Genomic DNA, 19,217 nt, shown 5'->3' with positions numbered 1-19,217 from the left:
AAATATGAGAACCGTCTGGACTGAACCTACACATGTTCGCTCTTTTTCTTCAAATCGCTTAGAAACACGCTATTTAACATCATTAAAGTCCTGGTTACGGTCTGGAATAAGGTTATGGTTAGGGCTAGGGATAAGGTTAGGTTTAGGGCTGGAATACAGGGCTGGAACGTCTATTACCGCGGGAGCGTCATTGCACTGGATTCCAGCCATAACCCACCGCGTACCATAAGAACGCCGAAGGTCTCCTTTCGCGTTCCTCAGGAACGCCACGGGACGTGACAAAACGTCGACATGTTACGCCTCGGGAGTGAGAACGCTCTGTTTTTAACACAGTAAATGTCACAAATAGCATTCAGTCCTTTAGAAAATAAATGCTATAAGCAACCAGTATCGCTCTTTTCAAACTAATCTTCTTTTAAATACACTCATTTTGTGATTCCGGTGTCACACCTTGCACCGATGCAAGCATTTTATTTATTTAAAAACGGATCAAACGGGCCATTTCTTCTGTAAGGGGTTTCATGGTTTCAGAGTAGTTTTTAACACAACAGATAGTCACAAATAACATTCAGCCCTTTAGAAAATAAACGCTACAGTGATACTTCTAAAACCAGTCGCCCAGACCCGCTCCAACTTTTCAACAGCTGGCTAATTGTTTGAATTTGTTCAGGATTGTAAAAGCCCACCGTGGGTATCACTAGTTGAGAGTACCATGCGAACAAGGGCCCAGCCTATTGTTTAAAGTGGCCGGTATTGGCTCTTTTTGTAATTCCTCGACAAGGTAAATGGGGCAGGTGTACCAGTCGGGTGGCGACCCCGCCTATTGTCTGAAGTATCGGCTCCTTTGTAATTCCTTGAGAAGACAAAAGCCCTGAAGGGTCTCATTTAAATTGATTGGAGACATACCTTTTCTTTTTGGAAACACCCACCCTATATAAAAAAAACACGCTCAGAGCCCGAAACCCTGAGCCATTTACGCCTCAAGATTCGCTGCAGAGCACACCATTTTCTTTGCGATCATCAACACTAACATCGTTCTTTATAACATGGCCATCGTAAACGGTAAGTAAAACAAAACCTATTATTGGATTTTTAAAAAGTGTTATGTTAACATATTATAGGATATTCAAACTATTTTTTTTCCCTAAAACAAAAGCTTAATTTTTAGGAGTTCGGGAGAACGGCCCAGGGCCCTTTTCTTTAGAAACGGGCGCTTTTACAGCTGGAACTAGTCCTCTAACAGGCACAAGGTGTGTACAGCATTACTGGATTTTAAAACGTATGTATGTTTTAAACTAGCGATTGTTTTAAATTATGTAATAACGTTTTTGTTTGTTCCAGGGTTAACAAACTGAGCAGGAAAACATTCAGACACCGCGACCACAGAGCCCAACCTTACATCAGGTGTGTATACAACGGGATGTATAGTTGTGTATTATTTTTTCAAAAGAAAAAAAAATTAAAAAGAGGTTTAAACAATTACAAATGTTCTAAACTGACCGTTTTACACCTACAGAGCCACGCCAGAGAACCGGGTGTGTGGAGAAGCAGGACCATCCCGAATAACGCACACTACAAGGTAAGCATAGGCATATATAAATTAGATAAAAAGAGATAGAGAGGGAGACACGCTTATTCAGTTTGAAATGGGTACATGTATAAAATGTTTTAACACATGTCTATCTATCTTCACAGACTGCAGAACAGCACCCCTCCTCATAATGATCAGGACACCGTACGATTCCAGACGTTTTTGGAAGGACGATCTGATTTCCTCGTGTCAGCATTGTTCCCACATCATCATAATTAATGTTGTTCCAGGTTCAACATTGCAATTGACCAATCACCTTCTTGTGACGTCATTCCTTTGCGACTTCGAAATACCCGCCTTCGATTATTTCGAAATACAAGTGAAGAAGTGTGTGCTGAATCTATGAATCAAACTATCACCTGGAAACATAATTAACTGGTCCATAGCTGTGAAACTGGACATGAGTTCTTGATTCTATGGAGATTAACAGTAATCCAGAAATTTACAAATTTGTCCTGGTACATCGCGTAAATGTTGTCCCAGGGACATCGTGTAAATGTTGTCCCTGGGACATCGCGTAAATGTTGTCCCTGGGACATCGTGTAAATGTTGTTCCTGGGACATCGTGTAGATGTTGTCCCTGGGACATCGTGTAATTGTTGTCCCTGGGACATCGTGTAAATGTTGTCCCTGGGACATCGTGTAGATGTTGTCCCTGGGACATCGTGTGATAGCTTGTAAATAATGGAATGAAAATTATTGATTGTTCATCCCACTTCAGGATCACGCCCCACCTTCTGTTATTTTAAAACAAGACCGCCGTCTCATTCCTCCAAAACCTTTTTTTTTTTAATCTCAAAACAGCGAGAAGGATGGACTCTGCACCCCTGCGTCACACTGAGGAGGAGGACAGTTTACTTTGTGCTATAAAAACACAAACCTTAATCTTTGATCTTCCAATTTTATCTTTCTGTTCTGGTTTTATAGTCTCTGTTTATTGAGTCGTACTTTGGGAATCACCCTGTTGTGAGACAAGGGTACGCTGGGAGAGAATATGGCATTATACAAGCAGAGTGTTTTGGCTGTTTCTGTAGATCTAAGAAATACACCTGTTATTGGTTATGAAAAAGAGTTAGCTGTGGTGCAGGTTTAATTTATAATTGTTGCATGAACTGTTAAAGAATTAAAGACAGCTTTACACCGATAGTGCAGGCATTTTTTTTTTTACTTAAGTAAAAGTATAGCTGGTGTCAGAAATACTCAAGTAAAAGTTTGATAATGTATGGGCTCGGAAATGTGCTCAAAGTAAGAAAGTCAAAGTAGTAACCTAGCTGAATATTGCCCTGTAATAAAATAATGTTAGTAGGTGAGAGTACAAACTTAGTCTGGTGGTGAACAGGCACAAGAGGGTCAGAGGCACATTTGGCAGCCAGAGCCAGGGTTAGAGTTCAGAGACCCTGAGCCTGGTGGTTGGGCTAGCAACATGGTCTGGTGAAAGAGTCTAACATCCATGCATTACATGGTGTTGCGGCTGATAAAAAACAAAACAAACAAACAAACAAAAAGCCTATAAACTGACCCCTTGTTTAGAGGTGATTGTCAGTTTGCTGGGTTTTTTAGAGACGCTGAGAGTGAGAGAGATCATGTTCTACATTACTTTAAAAGTGATTTTCAGAGCTGTTGATGTATGAAACACTGTCCATAGAAACATGGATCAACTCTGTTTATGGCATTGAGTGTTAAATTGTGACAGTTTCAATAAAGTCTGCAAAATTCTTGCATTTATACTGGGGAGCTAGGAAAAGTTAGACCTTGGTTGTACTATTAAAAATCAGTTTCATAAAAAACCAATTAAACCGATATGAAGAAGAATGTGTTTGTAAAACTAGCGGTAAAGTATGGGAACTATAAGACAGACTGTTTCTGCTATCAAAACAGTTTGTGTTGTTAATCCTGAATGATTCTTGGTCACAACATTTTACTCCACACACATTTGGAAAATCGCATAGTTTGACAATAAATATCCCAGTAAAGACACTTCATTTCTTAAGAAATATGCAGAGGGAGTGATCTTTATCAAAAGTAGAAGTTATATCTTTAGCTAAACCGTTGTACACAGGAGCTTTAAAAATCTATAGTGTGTGAGGTTGTGTAAGTAAGGGTTGGCTTGCCCTTCTCGCCCACATGTGACAAACCATCTGTTGGATCATGGATTTGATGCCTCAGCATTGTGAAAGTGGGGAAACATACTCCTGGTTGAGCATACGATTTCTGCTTACAACTTAGAATCTCAGTTCTAAATTAAATTAAAAATGTTTTTGTAAGTATGGCTAATGTATACTTTGACTTCTAAGGCATTCACACACACACACACACGCACGCACGCACACAAACAACATAAATACAGAGAAGAAGAGGGTGTAGTTTATTACGCATCATAAAAGATATCACTAATCTTTCAACTGTATCTTTCTGTTCTGAGTTTAGAGTCCTTGTTTGTTTACTGAGTCGTACTTTGGGAGTCATACTGTTGTGATACTGGGAGAAAGGGGTAAGGTGTGAGAGGCAAAACCATCACACACAAAACTTCAAAAATCTAAAGAGTGTGTGGGACTGCTAGCTGTGTCGTTCAGCAATAAACTTATCTACAGTGTGTTAGTAAAGAGTGACTTGTACTTCTGTCCCATTAAACAATGGTTTAAGAAATTTCACTGCAAACTATAAAAGGAATCTGGGTTTAAATAGAACATAGCAGATGTTGTCTAATGTACTACACACTTTGTTTATGAATTTGGTAAACTGTTGCCTTTGTACCTGTGCTTCTTGGTGGTATTGATTGAGTCTAGCTTCAATCAAACATAATTTATCAGCTATTGAAGCTATATGACTCTGTTCAGCAGGCTGAGCGTCTGGAAGCTTCATGTAAGCATCATACGCCGGTGATATTTGAGAGTCTGTTATGCCGCCTTCTTCGAAATCTATGTGTGAATCAATGCTATTTCTGTCACATTCTGGGGTGGTGGGTATATGAACTAGATCAAAATCTGATATACTGTACTCAAAAACATCAGAGAAATCGCGAGGTAGCCACTCACTCGGGGGTGTTGCAGGTTCGCTGATGAAGATCTGTTCTGACTCTCCACTGTTGCACAAAGCTCCAGGTTTTTGTTGTTCTGGGAGGTCGATACTGCTTAAACATTCCAAAAAGGACGATCTGATTTCCTCGTGTCAGCATTGTTCCCACATCATCATAATTAATGTTGTTCCAGGTTCAACATTGCAAGTGACCAATCACCTTCTTGTGACGTCATTCCTTTGCGACTTCGAAATACCCGCCTTCGAGTATTTCGAAATACAAGTGAAGAAGCGAAAAACCGCCGCCTGTCCGCCGAATTTGAAGTCAATTTAGGATACTTTCCTTTAATAAACGGTAAGCATTATACATATGTTCCTCACTTGGCTTGCTGTTTGCTTGCTAGCGATAGGCTACTTGACGACAGCATTAGCTAACCAGTGTTCTCTAGACCAGCGTTCCCCAACTTTTTGGGTGTTTCGTGGCCCGGGGGTTGGGTCAGGCAAAATTGCAGTAGCTTCCCTGATCATTTTACAAACATAAGTGAAGAGAATCTGGACTAAAAGGCCTAGACTTATGGTTGTGTGCTGAATCTATGAATCAAACTATCACCTGGAAACATAATTAACTGGTCCATAGCTGTGAAACTGGACATGAGTTCTTGATTCTATGGAGATTAACAGTAATCCAGAAATTTACAAATTTGTCCCAGGTACATCGCGTAAATGTTGTCCCTGAGACATCGCGTAAATGTTGTCCCTGGGACATCGCGTAAATGTTGTCCCTGGGACATCGCGTAAATGTTGTCCCTGGAACATCATGTAGAAGTTGCCCTGGGACATCGTGTAGATGTTGTCCCTGGGACATCGTGTAGATGTTGTCCCTGGGACATCATGTTAAAGTTGCCAGAGACATACCATATGAAAGTTTAGCTTCTTTTAGCCCCTGTTTGTTTTATATTATTTTATATATATATATTTTTTTAATATTATATTTAATATTTACATTGTATTGCAAAAAACCCCACAACAAGTTAAAATGAATTAATGAATATTGACTAATTAAACCTTCGTTATTTTTCCACCAGAAATGGACGACATAATTAGAAGAAGTGTTCTGAATGACGAAAAAAAAAGAACTGGAAAAGACACACAACTTTGTGTGCATGTGTCACAATGCCAGGAGGACCCATTCAGTGTTGTGTTAGAAAAATTGAACTCATTAACCCTTCATGGACATTATAAATGTTTAAATGTTGCCTCAGGTAAAGACAGGAAAAGAGACTATTACAAATTCAACTGCATCAGAGCTGGGGAAAAAAGTCGAAACAGCTACAGAGCAGTGGGCTGTAAGGCCTATGTTTCATTTAAAGTACTCAAATGTTGGAAAGACCACACAGTCATCGTGCAGCGTACATATGATAAGCATGATGGGCATGATCCTTCGGACCCAAAAGACGCACATTTCAACAATATTTCCAGTGATTTGAGGAGGAAGATTGAGGAACTGCTTTCCCTTGGAACTAAGCCAGCCATCATACTAACCGAATGTCATAAATGGGCCAAAGAACATGGACACAGAGATCTTCACAACAGAGAGCATTTTGTCACACCACGTGACATTGACAGTGTTAGAACCTGCATGATGAGGAAGAAGCACTTTAACTGTGGAGACAGTCAAAGTGTACATACCTTACTTAATGGAAAACATCAAGAACATGTTCTCTTCTATCAACCATACACATCTGACCAAGAACTAATGATTGTTTTGCAGACACCTGTAATGAAATCAAACATGGAGAACTATGCAAAACAGTTAGTATTTGTTGACACCACGCACTGCGTTAACCAGTATTCATTTCCCTTATTCACACTTGTTGTAAGAGATGATCATGGGCATGGAGTCCCTGTGGCCTATGCTATTGTCAGCAACGAAAGTCAGAAAACCCTGGAAACTGTTCTTGGAATAGTTTGTGAGCATTTCCCAACTTCCCCGAGGTAAATAATACATTGACAGCTATTGATTTTGAAATAATTCCTTTTCAAAAAAGTTATAACATGCCAGAATCTAATGCTATAGCTGCAGCATTGGCTGCAAAAAACTTTCCTTTCCAGTTGTTAAAGTTATTCCTATAGGCTGTATGCAGTATTTTATATATCTACTTGTGAGTTGAAATGTTTAATTTGGCATTGAAGTGGTGCTTTGAGATAGCAAAAACATTTCAATACTGTTTAATCTCATTTAGTGTTTTCTTTTTTTCTGTAGAGCATTTATGGTTGACAAAGACTTTGCGGAAATAAATGCTTTGCAGAAGGTTTTTCCAGAGTCAGCTATCCTTCTATGCTGGTACCATGTCTTGCAGGTAAACCACATTGTTTTCTTTTCACGTTGTCTAAGATGCACCTGAAACACATTTTTACAACAGGGCCCTGTTGTTATGATTTGCCTCATTGTGATATTCACCTACTCAGGTTAATGAATATAAAGGGATAAAATGTTGAGTGACTATGTCCATCCATTTAAGACCACAGTGCACTCATCTTCTGGTGGCTGCTTCCCAAAGCTCTTTTTGACATTTAAAAATATGTTTGCCTGGTTGATTTCTGTAATGCACAGGTCCTCTTGTCCAGTGAGTGACAAAGTTATTTTTGGACGTCAGCTTTCTTTTATGCTTTTTGTACAGCTGCTCCTCTGTCTCTCTCTCCAGATTAACTTTTTTTCTCTTACATTCACAGGCTGTTAATCGATGGCTTTCAAAATCAGAGTCCGGGGTCCATGGGCTTTCTAACACCCAAAAGAGAAATGAAATCATTTCTTTCTTTTGTAAGCTGAAAGCTTGCACATCTGTAAGTGTAATTTGTCTATTTCACATTTTGATTTCTTGATTACACTAAGAGCATAATAACTTTCAGTTGCTAAAAAAAGTTACAGAGAGATACAAAATAGATTTTTGAAACAATTTCTAAAACTGGCTTCTTATCTTGCTTATCAAAACAAGTACTTAAGCTGTGCAGACCATCATTGTGTCACCCACTGTGCAGTAGAACTTGTGAGTGGGATTCTTTCACAGACAGATGCTGAAACCAAATATGCTTATAGGTTTAGTGTTCCTTCTTAGCCATTGTAAGGGAAGAAATAATTGCTTCTTAATACAAAAACACGACATATTATTAATAACTTAAAATTCTTAATGTTATTCAATAAAAGGAAAAGGGCTTCAATACATAATATTAAAGATTTCAATAGGTCTGTTAAATGGATTGAAATATATTCTGTTGCATCCAATTCTCTTAGGAGGACGACTTTAAAGCCACATCAGCAGAGTTCTGCCAGACATTTAAGCAATACCCTTTGGTGTGCCAGTATTTTCAGAAGCACTGGGAAGGCATTGGCCACATGTGGTGTGACTACGGCCGTCGCTTCAGTCACGCTCGTTCTGAAACAAACAATGTGATTGAAAGGTATGATTTATTATTTTGACCTCATTCAATTGTATTGCTGAAAAAAAGATATTATGCTTTAATCCAAGAGGCTAAACTGAGTAGGTTCGTCATGTCATTGCCAGAACAGGTTTTAGGCAAATCCTTTAAATTCTAGCAGCGTTTTTTATGTTATCACAACAAAAAACAGAGTAGGTGGATTTGCCTAAATCAGCTAAACCGGCACAGAGCATTCCTTTATAAAAGACGTGTGCAATAGGTATTCCAATTTTTAAAAAAATAATACAGTCTTGATTAAAACTTTAAATTCCTTCAATTACAGTTACTAATCATTTCAAATAACTGTTTTTCAGATTTTTCCACCGCCTGAAATACCAGTTTTTATCTGGCTACAAGAATAGGCGTCTGGATGATCTGATTGAAGTGCTCCTAGGGAAGGCCGACGACTACTTGTCAGTCATAAAAACCCTGCAAGATGTGGGCCGCATGAAAAACAGGTTTGCTGACACCTTGTCTCAAGTTTCAGACTCTGCTTCAAGACTGATGGAAAGTGGTTGGGCTCTTAAAATTACAGTCAAGAACAGCCATGGAGTTAATGCATATCAAGTCCCATCTGAGTCAAGAGAAGACATGGTGTATGACGTCTGCCCTGTTGAGTCCTACTGCAACTGTACATATGGCTTACGAGGACTTCTTTGCAAGCATCTAGTGTTACTTGCAAAATTAGCAGAGGCTGACAATGACATCTATCCAAACATGGAAACAGACATTTCTAACTTGGCAAAAATTGCAGTGAAAGAAAGGCATTACTTTGTACACTGTGAGGACTTGAAAGTGATAAAAATGCCAAGTTTGTTTGGAAATCTGTGTTTTTTTGCATCGGCTGCAACACTTCAGTGCACTTGTTGTACGTTCTCTCACTATAACACATGTGCTTGCCTGAAGGTGGCTTGTAGCCATTTTAAACAAATGAAAAACTCTCTGAAAAGTCCTCTATCAACTTTGAATGACACTCCTGTAGTTGAAAGCACAGACAAAAAATGCACAGAAGATGCAGTTGGAAAACTAAATGCTGTTTTAGACACAGTTAAACAGTGGGCATTTATTCCAGAGGGTATTACTGCAATGATAGATGAACTGCATACAAATGTCTTAAAAACAAAACAAGTAGGCAAAAGTATATGCCAGTACGAAATAAAGACGACAGAGAATGCACGCAAAATTAGGCCATTGTATTCTAGCAAGAAACGTTCGGCCAGCATCGACATTCCAACAGTCTGTGAAAATGAATGTGAACAGTCGATAACCACTGAAAGAGAGACATCCTCTGGAGAAAATGAAAACCTTTTGGAATACAAAACAAAAAAGAGAAGAGTTAAAGCTAAGTATATGCACAAGTAGACTTTTGTGTGACATTTCAAAGGGACTGCATCCATTACTTCTGTTTATTGAAACCTAAAGCTGAATAGCTGTCTTAACTTTCTGCCAAGGAACAGTTGAAAAGAAATTGTTTGGTCTCTCAAGCAGTTGTTATTTATGTGTGTTATTCATTACTTTGGCTTGGTTGCTGTTTTTGATACAAATTCATCTGTGCCCATTGTAATATTTTCATATGTTACTATTTTTATATTGCTATGCATTATAAATAAAGGATTACTTATTACTATTAAAGGTCTGCATTTGTAATTGTTGGTATTATTTATAAAATATGTGCTCTTAAGTTTTTTGCTCCATAAAACGATACCTGTCACTTTTTGGACATAGAGTATCAGCTGTTGAGAATCCTGGCTCATACAAAATAGAAGTAAAAGGTTTCAACATCCAGCCTTTTTATGATTAAATACAAAGTGTAATAACAGAGTTATTGGGGTGTGATTTTGTTAATAGTTAGTCTTAAGTATAAGTTTAATAGTAATGAGTAAGAAAATATAGCCAGAATAATGGAATGAGACTAACACCTGACCTCACACTGAGATTTGGTATGAAGTGGCATGTTTGTGCTAATGCTGACATTGGGGCTCAGAGTTCCTCTGTGTGTATATATTTGTGAACGTTAACTTGGCTAATGTCCAAGGGTTTGACTGCTTTCCTGTTGGATTGTATCACAAAGAACAGGGATAAGAGCACCAGTGGCCGTGCACACACTCATCTCTCTCCTTCACCCGATCATTAGTGTTGGAAACCGGCATTAGCTCAGAGTAGATTAGACTTCAGTATAGTGCAAGTGATTTGATTTTATGATTATTTGATTCAGTTTTTTCTGTGTTCAAGCTCAATTACTTTAATAAAATATGTTGAATTCAAACAAATAAATAAACAAATAAACTGTGGACATTACCCTTTTAAACCTTTCTGAAACAAGACAGGTAAAAACCAGTGTATAAAAGTTTACATAGGTATAAATAGCTCTAACACTTTACTCCAGCCTGGCGTCCACACATGTGGACATCACATTTTGGGTTATTTAGACCAAAATACTAAATCTTGATCAACAAGTGCCTGATATACAGTTATGAGGACATTATACTGCAACTGTTCTATCGAAATTTCAAATTAATGTCCTCATATGTGGCTCTCATTTTTCTCAGAAACAAAAATTAGGTAAAAAAAACAAAACCTGGTAATTCTTTCTTTTTACATTCATCGGGTTCCAATCGGCCCAAATATCAAAGAGAAATTAAAAATGCATGCCATGGAAGATTTCGGGTCTTAGGGGGTTAAAATGACCAGACCCCTCCGGCCTGTTTTCCAGGCCACTAAATTAAACCCAGTCAATTACCAATTGAACAGAATAAAAACCTACGAGGTCCACTAATAGTCCAAAAGTCCAAATCTTTAATAGAAAAGACAGGCAGAACTCAAACAAACAATAATCCAAACGAGGAGCATATATAAACACTGGAAAGTAAATAATTATAAGTTATTAAATCAGACTAATTAAATACAGTAAAACTAATAAGGGAAGACGAACACACGGGAAACAAAAATAACAGTGTAAACATACCAAAACTCAAAATAAAACAGGAAAGTTACTACAAACCGAGTGTGACACAATTACATTCATATTGAAACATATGTGATAATTTTCTTTCTTTGTAGCATTTTTAAGATATGTGTTAGAACAGTCATTATGCTGTTTGGATTAGGAACCAATCATTTTTGCCAAATAGTTAACACAAACTTAGAACAACAATGAACAATTTTCAAGATTCTGATTTACAGAACAAACAAAAGTCACAAAAGGTTTCATTATTTAAGAAACAAGATCAAGTTTTTCACACAGGAATGAAATGACAGAATCCAGTGCAGCGGGGCCAAAGGTGTGTGTCAGCAAACTGAAGGTTGAGGAATCAGTCAGCTCATGTTTAAGATTGTGTTGGATTTTGAGAAGAGTCTGTCTGTTATTAGAAAGTAAGATTAACAATGTTACACCAATAACCCAAATACGGGGAAATGACAAATAATACCAAAAAAGATACAACTTTCATATTGTTTTACTAACTTACTTTGTCATATCAGCACTTGAATGGTCGATGCCTTTACAGACCATGTCTGTTGTGACATCGCAGGCCAATCTTCCGGCAAACCCGAGGGCTAGCTCCCCAGCCTCCTCTTCACTCAGAACACTAAACACTGTTACTTTAGTTTTGGCCTTCTTAGGCCTGTCAAGAATCATTGCGGGCAGTTTGGCTTTACGGCCCTAAAAAAGAAAAAGTGCAAACACCAAAAGAGCAGAGAGAGACACACACACGCGCACAAAGTTAAATGCTTTTGTTTACATGGTGTAATTGTGTATATGTTGCAGCAAATGCACAATTTCCAGCCACATTGTCACTTCATTGATACGAGTAACCCGGATTTATTTCAGGTGACATCAAAATCACGAAATGTATATCTACCCCAATCAAACCTCTGAAAACATGAACTGACATGTTCTCTGCGTTGATTCTGCGCTTGATCTCGTCTTCTGTTATTGTGTAGGTTTTCTTTTTTGAGCTTGGTACAGATAAGCGACCATGCACTCTGTAAACTGTACTAGTTCCTTCTGAATCAGTTTGGAATTCTGTATCTGCATCGATCCTGTCAACATCATCAGCAGCAGCATTATCTGTACTCAGACTTGTGCCGTATACTTCTGCTTCTTTTTCGTTGTCTTCAGTCTGTGTACCTTCATCTCTGACTGTCAGTCTTCCTATCTCACTGTTACTTGTCGATTTGCTGCAGATGTTCTCTCCCTTAGGAACTTTTCCTTTGTCATTCGCTGCCTGATGCTTTCCCTGATGACATTCTTCACTGGCTACTTCTATTGCTCCTCCTGTATAGCCACCCACTATGCTGCACAACTCCTTTCCCTCTGCTGTGCTGCACTGTGCTGTTACATAAAGAAGAATGATATAAACAGCACTATATCAATTTAATTGTGAAGAGAAATCCCCACAATACGACACAGTTATGTCTAAAATAGTTTTGTGTAAAAACTGGATCTTGAAACGTCCACTTTAATTACACAGTCCTGGTGTGCAAAGGCAAAATTACGAAAAAAAAATTCACTTTAAACATTTTTGGACGTTGTTTAGTTATATTGTGACTTACTCTCACAGAAGATACAGATGCCACAAACAGACTTTGAACAACGCATGTGCTTGTATGCACCACATTTCTGGCACTGCACCTGTGAATTAAAAAAAAAAAAAAGAAGAAGAAATAAACAAACAAAAAACAAATGAACAAAGTCCATTAAATAAACAATCTATATGGCTAAGGACATGTCATAGTGTACCCGGTCTTTGGCTGCAATCACACACCAGCACTGACTGCACTTCCTAGTTCGATCTGCAAAATATAATTTGTTTAAGTACAAGTTACATTTTCCAATGTTAGAGAAAAAGAAGGCAGCTAATTTTATCTTTACCTATTGAGGAAAATAAGTAGTGGCAAAGTCGGGACCTGAGCTTTGTGATTTCAGTGTTGTACTCCTCCACTTGTGTTTTACCGTCAATGAGAGATTGGGCAAACTAATAATTGACGAAGAAAAAAAAAAAAAAAAAAAGAACAAAAAGAATTAGATTAACAAAGAAATGTTTGTTTGTTTTTAACCCCCCCCCCCCCCCCCCCAAGAAAAAAAAAAAAACAGAGCAACCAAAGCAAAGCATTACTGCTGAAATGGTTCAATCTACAAAAAAAATTGAGATTTTACCATCCTGCCTCTAAGGCTTTAAAAACTGAATAGGCAAAAATGTAAACATTACTTATATAGGTTAAAGCTATAGTTTTCAGTACCATTATGACATGCACTCCACATGAGTTCCCATCCTGTTGATGTGGGTGGCTCACATGTGACAAGGTCCACTCTCCAGCGCAGCCTCTTGCTGAAGCAAATGAGCTGAGAGATCGCAGTTATTACAAATAAAAAGCATATAGAGAAATCAATAACCACGTTCGGTAATGCTTTCAATTAAATTAAATATGTTATGTTAAATATGTTAATTAATTACCTCCAGTTTTTCAACACCGCACTTTTTCTGACCTCCGACTCGCCAAATGAATTCATATAGACTATGGTCCTCTTGGGTATGTCACAAAACTGTTTTGTAAAAAGATGGATATGGTAGGCTTGGGCCTTGAGCTTTCCTAATGAGGGACACTGAAAAGTATCATGCACTAGAGAGAGTGCAAAATCTGTGCAACTTACAAACAAGGTCCAGTGGCTGCCGTTTTCCAGACAGGCTCCAATCAATTTCTCATACATCTGAAAGATGTTTTTCTGGAAATAAAAATAATGTGACAAGTATGTTTTTCTGTCAAGAATGACACTGCAAAACTGCAAAAGCTTGTCAGGTGAGACTTGTAATTAATTCTGCAGATACACAAACATATAGAAAGTGTCATTTTTGGTTTACATTAATTTCTATAGTGTGTACAAAACAAATCAAGACCACAGACTCAACACGCACCACTCAATTTTTGGTGTTCTTTATCAGTTGGCCAAGACAGAAATGTTTTAATCTGTGTGCATTGCTTTTGAACAAGTCTTTACACAGAAAAGGTTTCAGAAAGGTATTTTTCAGGTTCTTCTGACAAGGCTTCAATTTTGGAAAATGCTGTTTGTTTATAGTGGCAACTTATAAACCCTTTGTGATAAGAACATAGTTACCACAGTCCAAGTCATACCTTCAAAAAGTATGCACTTTGTGCTCTTGTGGACCCATCCAAAATTTTTCCAGTGATTTGGCTTGGTATTGGATAAATGTGAGGGAAATTCTATAAAAATAACATAAATACACCTATGTTTTCAAATACATTACAAAAAACGTAAACATGCTATGTCATTATGATCAAACAAGCTTTTCAACATACCTCACACTGCAAATAGATTAGGCCATCTATTACCTTATAAAACAAATAAATACATATAAATAAAAACAGAACTAAGGAACACGATTCATTAAGTAAATTGTACAATAAAGTGTATTTAAAGCAGAATTTAACATTAGTTTTATGACAACATAAAAGGATTTTTATGTCAAGAGGTACCTCATCTGAAATGTTAGTCTGGTCAAACAGGGATTTCAAACTTGAAATACCAATAGAGTTTGGTCCAGCTACTCCCACAAGGTAATCTGTGAGAAAGCATATGCTGTAGTCAACAGATATCATTTTCTTTTTGCATGCTGCAACCATCATCCATTTCAGTCTTCTAGGAGCTTTGTCTGGTTGTAGTTCTTTTTTCTCCTCCTCTCCCCTCATCTATTAATTAAATTGTTTTCTGACCTTCCTAACTGTTTCCGACCTGTCTTCCCAATGTGATGTTTAAGCAATATATGTATGGTCAGAAGGGGGTGAAATTTTCATTGCAGTTGTACGTGTAACATTGCATGTGATAATAAAAGGCTTGATTGGTTGATTATTCAACATGAGTTGACATTTACCTGACATTGTGAAGGAGTCACAGTTTCTGTAAGGGTGTAAGAACATAACATGTGGATTTGTTACACTTCTTTTTCACAAGTTAATAACAATCAATAATTTTCATTCCATTATTTACAAGCTATCACACGATGTCCCAGGGACAACATCTACACGATGTCCCAGGGACAACATCTACACGATGTCCCAGGGACAACATTTACACGATGTCCCAGGGACAACAATTACACGATGTCCCAGGGACAACATCTACACGATGTCCCAGGAACAACATTTACACGATGTCCCAGGGACAACATTTACGCGATGTCCCTGGGACAACATTTATGCGATGTACCAGGACAAATTTGTAAATTTCTGGATTACTGTTAATCTCCATAGAATCAAGAACTCATGTCCAGTTTCACAGCTATGGACCAGTTAATTATGTTTCCAGGTGATAGTTTGATTCATAGATTCAGCACACACTTCTTCACTTGTATTTCGAAATAATCGAAGGCGGGTATTTCGAAGTCGCAAAGGAATGACGTCACAAGAAGGTGATTGGTCAATTGCAATGTTGAACCTGGAACAACATTAATTATGATGATGTGGGAACAATGCTGACACGAGGAAATCAGATCGTCCTTCCAAAAACGTCTGGAATCGTACGGTGTCCTGATCATTATGAGGAGGGGTGCTGTTCTGCAGTCTGTGAAGATAGATAGACATGTGTTAAAACATTTTATACATGTACCCATTTCAAACTGAATAAGCGTGTCTCCCTCTCTATCTCTTTTTATCTAATTTATATATGCCTATGCTTACCTTGTAGTGTGCGTTATTCGGGATGGTCCTGCTTCTCCACACACCCGGTTCTCTGGCGTGGCTCTGTAGGTGTAAAACGGTCAGTTTAGAACATTTGTAATTGTTTAAACCTCTTTTTAATTTTTTTTTCTTTTGAAAAAATAATACACAACTATACATCCCGTTGTATACACACCTGATGTAAGGTTGGGCTCTGTGGTCGCGGTGTCTGAATGTTTTCCTGCTCAGTTTGTTAACCCTGGAACAAACAAAAACGTTATTACATAATTTAAAACAATCGCTAGTTTAAAACATACATACGTTTTAAAATCCAGTAATGCTGTACACACCTTGTGCCTGTTAGAGGACTAGTTCCAGCTGTAAAAGCGCCCGTTTCTAAAGAAAAGGGCCCTGGGCCGTTCTCCCGAACTCCTAAAAATTAAGCTTTTGTTTTAGGGAAAAAAAATAGTTTGAATATCCTATAATATGTTAACATAACACTTTTTAAAAATCCAATAATAGGTTTTGTTTTACTTACCGTTTACGATGGCCATGTTATAAAGAACGATGTTAGTGTTGATGATCGCAAAGAAAATGGTGTGCTCTGCAGCGAATCTTGAGGCGTAAATGGCTCAGGGTTTCGGGCTCTGAGCGTGTTTTTTTTATATAGGGTGGGTGTTTCCAAAAAGAAAAGGTATGTCTCCAATCAATTTAAATGAGACCCTTCAGGGCTTTTGTCTTCTCAAGGAATTACAAAGGAGCCGATACTTCAGACAATAGGCGGGGTCGCCACCCGACTGGTACACCTGCCCCATTTACCTTGTCGAGGAATTACAAAAAGAGCCAATACCGGCCACTTTAAACAATAGGCTGGGCCCTTGTTCGCATGGTACTCTCAACTAGTGATACCCACGGTGGGCTTTTACAATCCTGAACAAATTCAAACAATTAGCCAGCTGTTGAAAAGTTGGAGCGGGTCTGGGCGACTGGTTTTAGAAGTATCACTGTAGCGTTTATTTTCTAAAGGGCTGAATGTTATTTGTGACTATCTGTTGTGTTAAAAACTACTCTGAAACCATGAAACCCCTTACAGAAGAAATGGCCCGTTTGATCCGTTTTTAAATAAATAAAATGCTTGCATCGGTGCAAGGTGTGACACCGGAATCACAAAATGAGTGTATTTAAAAGACGATTAGTTTGAAAAGAGCGATACTGGCTGCTTATAGCATTTATTTTCTAAAGGACTGAATGCTATTTGTGACATTTACTGTGTTAAAAACTAGCTGGCTGGCTTTGTCAACAAAATGAGTGTATTTAAAGACGATTAGTTTGAAAAGAGCTATACTGGCTGCTTTGGGTGAAAAGACGACATTGTGTGCAGCGTTTTAGAAGTATCACTGTAGCGTTTGCTGAATGTTATTTGCGACTATCTGTTGTGTTAAAAACTACTCTGAAACCATGAAACCCCTTACAGAAGAAATGGCCCGTTTGATCCGTTTTTAATTAAATAAAATGCTTGCATCGGTGCAAGGTGTTGACACCGGAATCACAAAATGAGTGTATTTAAAAGACGATTAGTTTGAAAAGAGCGATACTGGCTGCTTATAGCATTTATTTTCTAAAGGACTGAATGCTATTTGTAACATTTACTGTGTTAAAAACTAGCTGGCTGGCTTTGTCTCACTCTTAGTTCAACATTCTGAAATCCCGATTTTTAAATAAAATGATCGCATCAACCCTGGAAAGAAACCCCAGTAGATGTGTAAAAACTAGTTAAATTAAAACTAGGGGTTTGATTAAATGAAACGCTTGTGAACATGCTGACATCACCCATTCAGAAGAAATTCCCATTTGTGCCATTTATAAAATAAAATGCATGCCTCACTGCAAGCTGAGACATTGTCAGATTTAGAAAATTAGTGTGATTAAAACACTATTACCAACACTTTTGACTAGAGCACACCCTCTTTGTTAAGGCGCACTGTGAACCAAAACAGCTTCCACTCCGCCAAGAATGAAACAAGAAACAAAGAATTGCTTTTAAGAACACATGCATAACTGAATGTTGCGATACACCTAAGTGATAAAAATAGTTTAATTAAAAACCCTATGGTTTGATTAAATTAAAACCCCGTTAAAAACACATAAACTCATATAACCCCTCTGATCCCCTGTGGTATTTCCACACCTGAACGCGCATGCGCACACACACGAAACTGGTCAAATCGGTTTGGTTGGCCGCCATCTTGGACTAGTGCCATCGTATTACTGAACGCGCATGCGCACACGCACGAAACCGGTCAAACCGGTTGTCAAACCGGTTTGGTTGGCCGCCATCTTGGACAGGTGCCATCGTATTACTACTGTGGGGCCTCCCTGCTGCTGCAGAGTCGGGGCGGTCTGCTTCTCTTCCCCCCCAGGGAGGAGGGTAACACTACTTGGGTTTGGGTGCAGTTTCCCCCTCCAGGGGCAAGGGTACCTAGACCTGGGGCTTAGAGTACGCTTGGGGAGTGTGATTGTGTGTACAGTGTCTCTCTATGTCTGTCTCCACGTTGGGTGAGTGCTGAGTAATTGCATATGAGAGCATGAGGGTGGGAATGGATGTTTGTATCTGTGTGTGCCTGTTTGTCTGTGTCTATATGTCAGGTTGGGTATCAGACGCCACCTCTCTAGGGACATCTCAGGCCCTCCAAGGTATGGAGGCCTATCTCCCCCCACCACTTCCCCTGCCAGTGGCAGGCGCCCTCAGACATCGGTGCGTTGGTGGGTTTTGTGTCTGGGGATGGGCGTCCGGGTACACACCGGCTCACTCCTGGTGGCTGCTTGTCGGGTCCTGGAGCCAAAGGTGAATCAAATAGACCAATACAGCAAGGCTGGGATGGTCCATTTGGTAAAGTAAATCTGTTGGGCATCTTTCTTTGCCTTTAGACAATAATTCTGATGGCAAAAGAACCAAACGGCACAGGCGGGGGGGATTTTATTGTCAAGTAGTGAAACTGCAGCAGTTAATCTGTTCAATAAAGTTTCCCTGGAAGCTCAAATCTTGGCTGGTTTAATAAGGAAAGAGAGCTAGCCAGCCACTGTGCTCATTACACACAGACAGAGGAAAGTTCAGTTTCTTCTTTTCCAAACCAAAATAATACATCAGTCTGAAAATTGTTGTTTACATGTGCAAAAGAATCAGCTAAATGGAGATGCCAGTCTATGTTAAACCAAATCTGATCAGGTTTAAATATTACAACTTTTGAATTCACAGTAAACAGAATTGAATTGATTTGAAATGTTCTCATATTATGAGATGCTTTGTCTTTCTGTAACATGGTGTGGCATTTTATATATTTTTGGTATTTCTTAAGGAACAGTTTCTTTCTGATTTAATAGATATTAATAGAAAATAGAAAAACAGCAAATTCATGCAAAAAATGAGACCAGTTTTCCCATCTCTAAAGAACACCACTCA

General features: G+C 38.5%; 2 protein-coding genes and 1 long non-coding RNA gene across 3 annotated transcripts; 2 read left to right on the top strand and 1 right to left on the bottom strand.

Moving 5' to 3' along the window:
• Window positions 1-430: 430 nt before the first annotated feature.
• On the top strand, window positions 431-2,055 carry LOC146711419 (uncharacterized). Its single transcript, XR_014920289.1, has 4 exons — window positions 431-1,250; window positions 1,342-1,404; window positions 1,517-1,579; window positions 1,696-2,055. It is a non-coding gene; the product is annotated as an uncharacterized LOC146711419 (long non-coding RNA).
• Window positions 2,056-4,731: 2,676 nt separating this feature from the next.
• Window positions 4,732-9,719, top strand: LOC146711418 (uncharacterized). Its single transcript, XM_085454267.1, has 6 exons — window positions 4,732-4,961; window positions 5,692-6,601; window positions 6,870-6,966; window positions 7,340-7,450; window positions 7,899-8,065; window positions 8,398-9,719. The coding sequence occupies exons 2-6, from the start codon at window positions 5,694-5,696 to the stop codon at window positions 9,443-9,445; spliced, it is 2,331 nt and encodes a 776-aa protein (XP_085310393.1). The 5' UTR covers window positions 4,732-4,961; window positions 5,692-5,693; the 3' UTR covers window positions 9,446-9,719.
• Window positions 9,720-10,856: 1,137 nt separating this feature from the next.
• On the bottom strand, window positions 10,857-13,427 carry LOC146711417 (uncharacterized). Its single transcript, XM_085454268.1, has 6 exons — window positions 13,325-13,427; window positions 12,957-13,059; window positions 12,825-12,877; window positions 12,638-12,716; window positions 11,551-12,416; window positions 10,857-11,442 (listed from the first exon to the last, which is right to left on the bottom strand). The coding sequence occupies exons 1-5, from the start codon at window positions 13,325-13,327 to the stop codon at window positions 11,881-11,883; spliced, it is 774 nt and encodes a 257-aa protein (XP_085310394.1). The 5' UTR covers window positions 13,328-13,427; the 3' UTR covers window positions 10,857-11,442; window positions 11,551-11,880.
• Between the last annotated feature and the right edge of the window lie 5,790 nt (window positions 13,428-19,217).

Source organism: Copadichromis virginalis, linkage group LG4 (assembly GCF_057382275.1).
Source record: "Copadichromis virginalis isolate Kocher_CV1m ecotype Utaka linkage group LG4, C_Virginalis_male_GT1.1, whole genome shotgun sequence".
NCBI classification, from domain to species: domain Eukaryota; kingdom Metazoa; phylum Chordata; class Actinopteri; order Cichliformes; family Cichlidae; genus Copadichromis; species Copadichromis virginalis.
The sequence above is the reverse complement of the archived record's forward strand: the minus strand, read 5'-3'. Positions and strand labels throughout refer to the sequence as shown.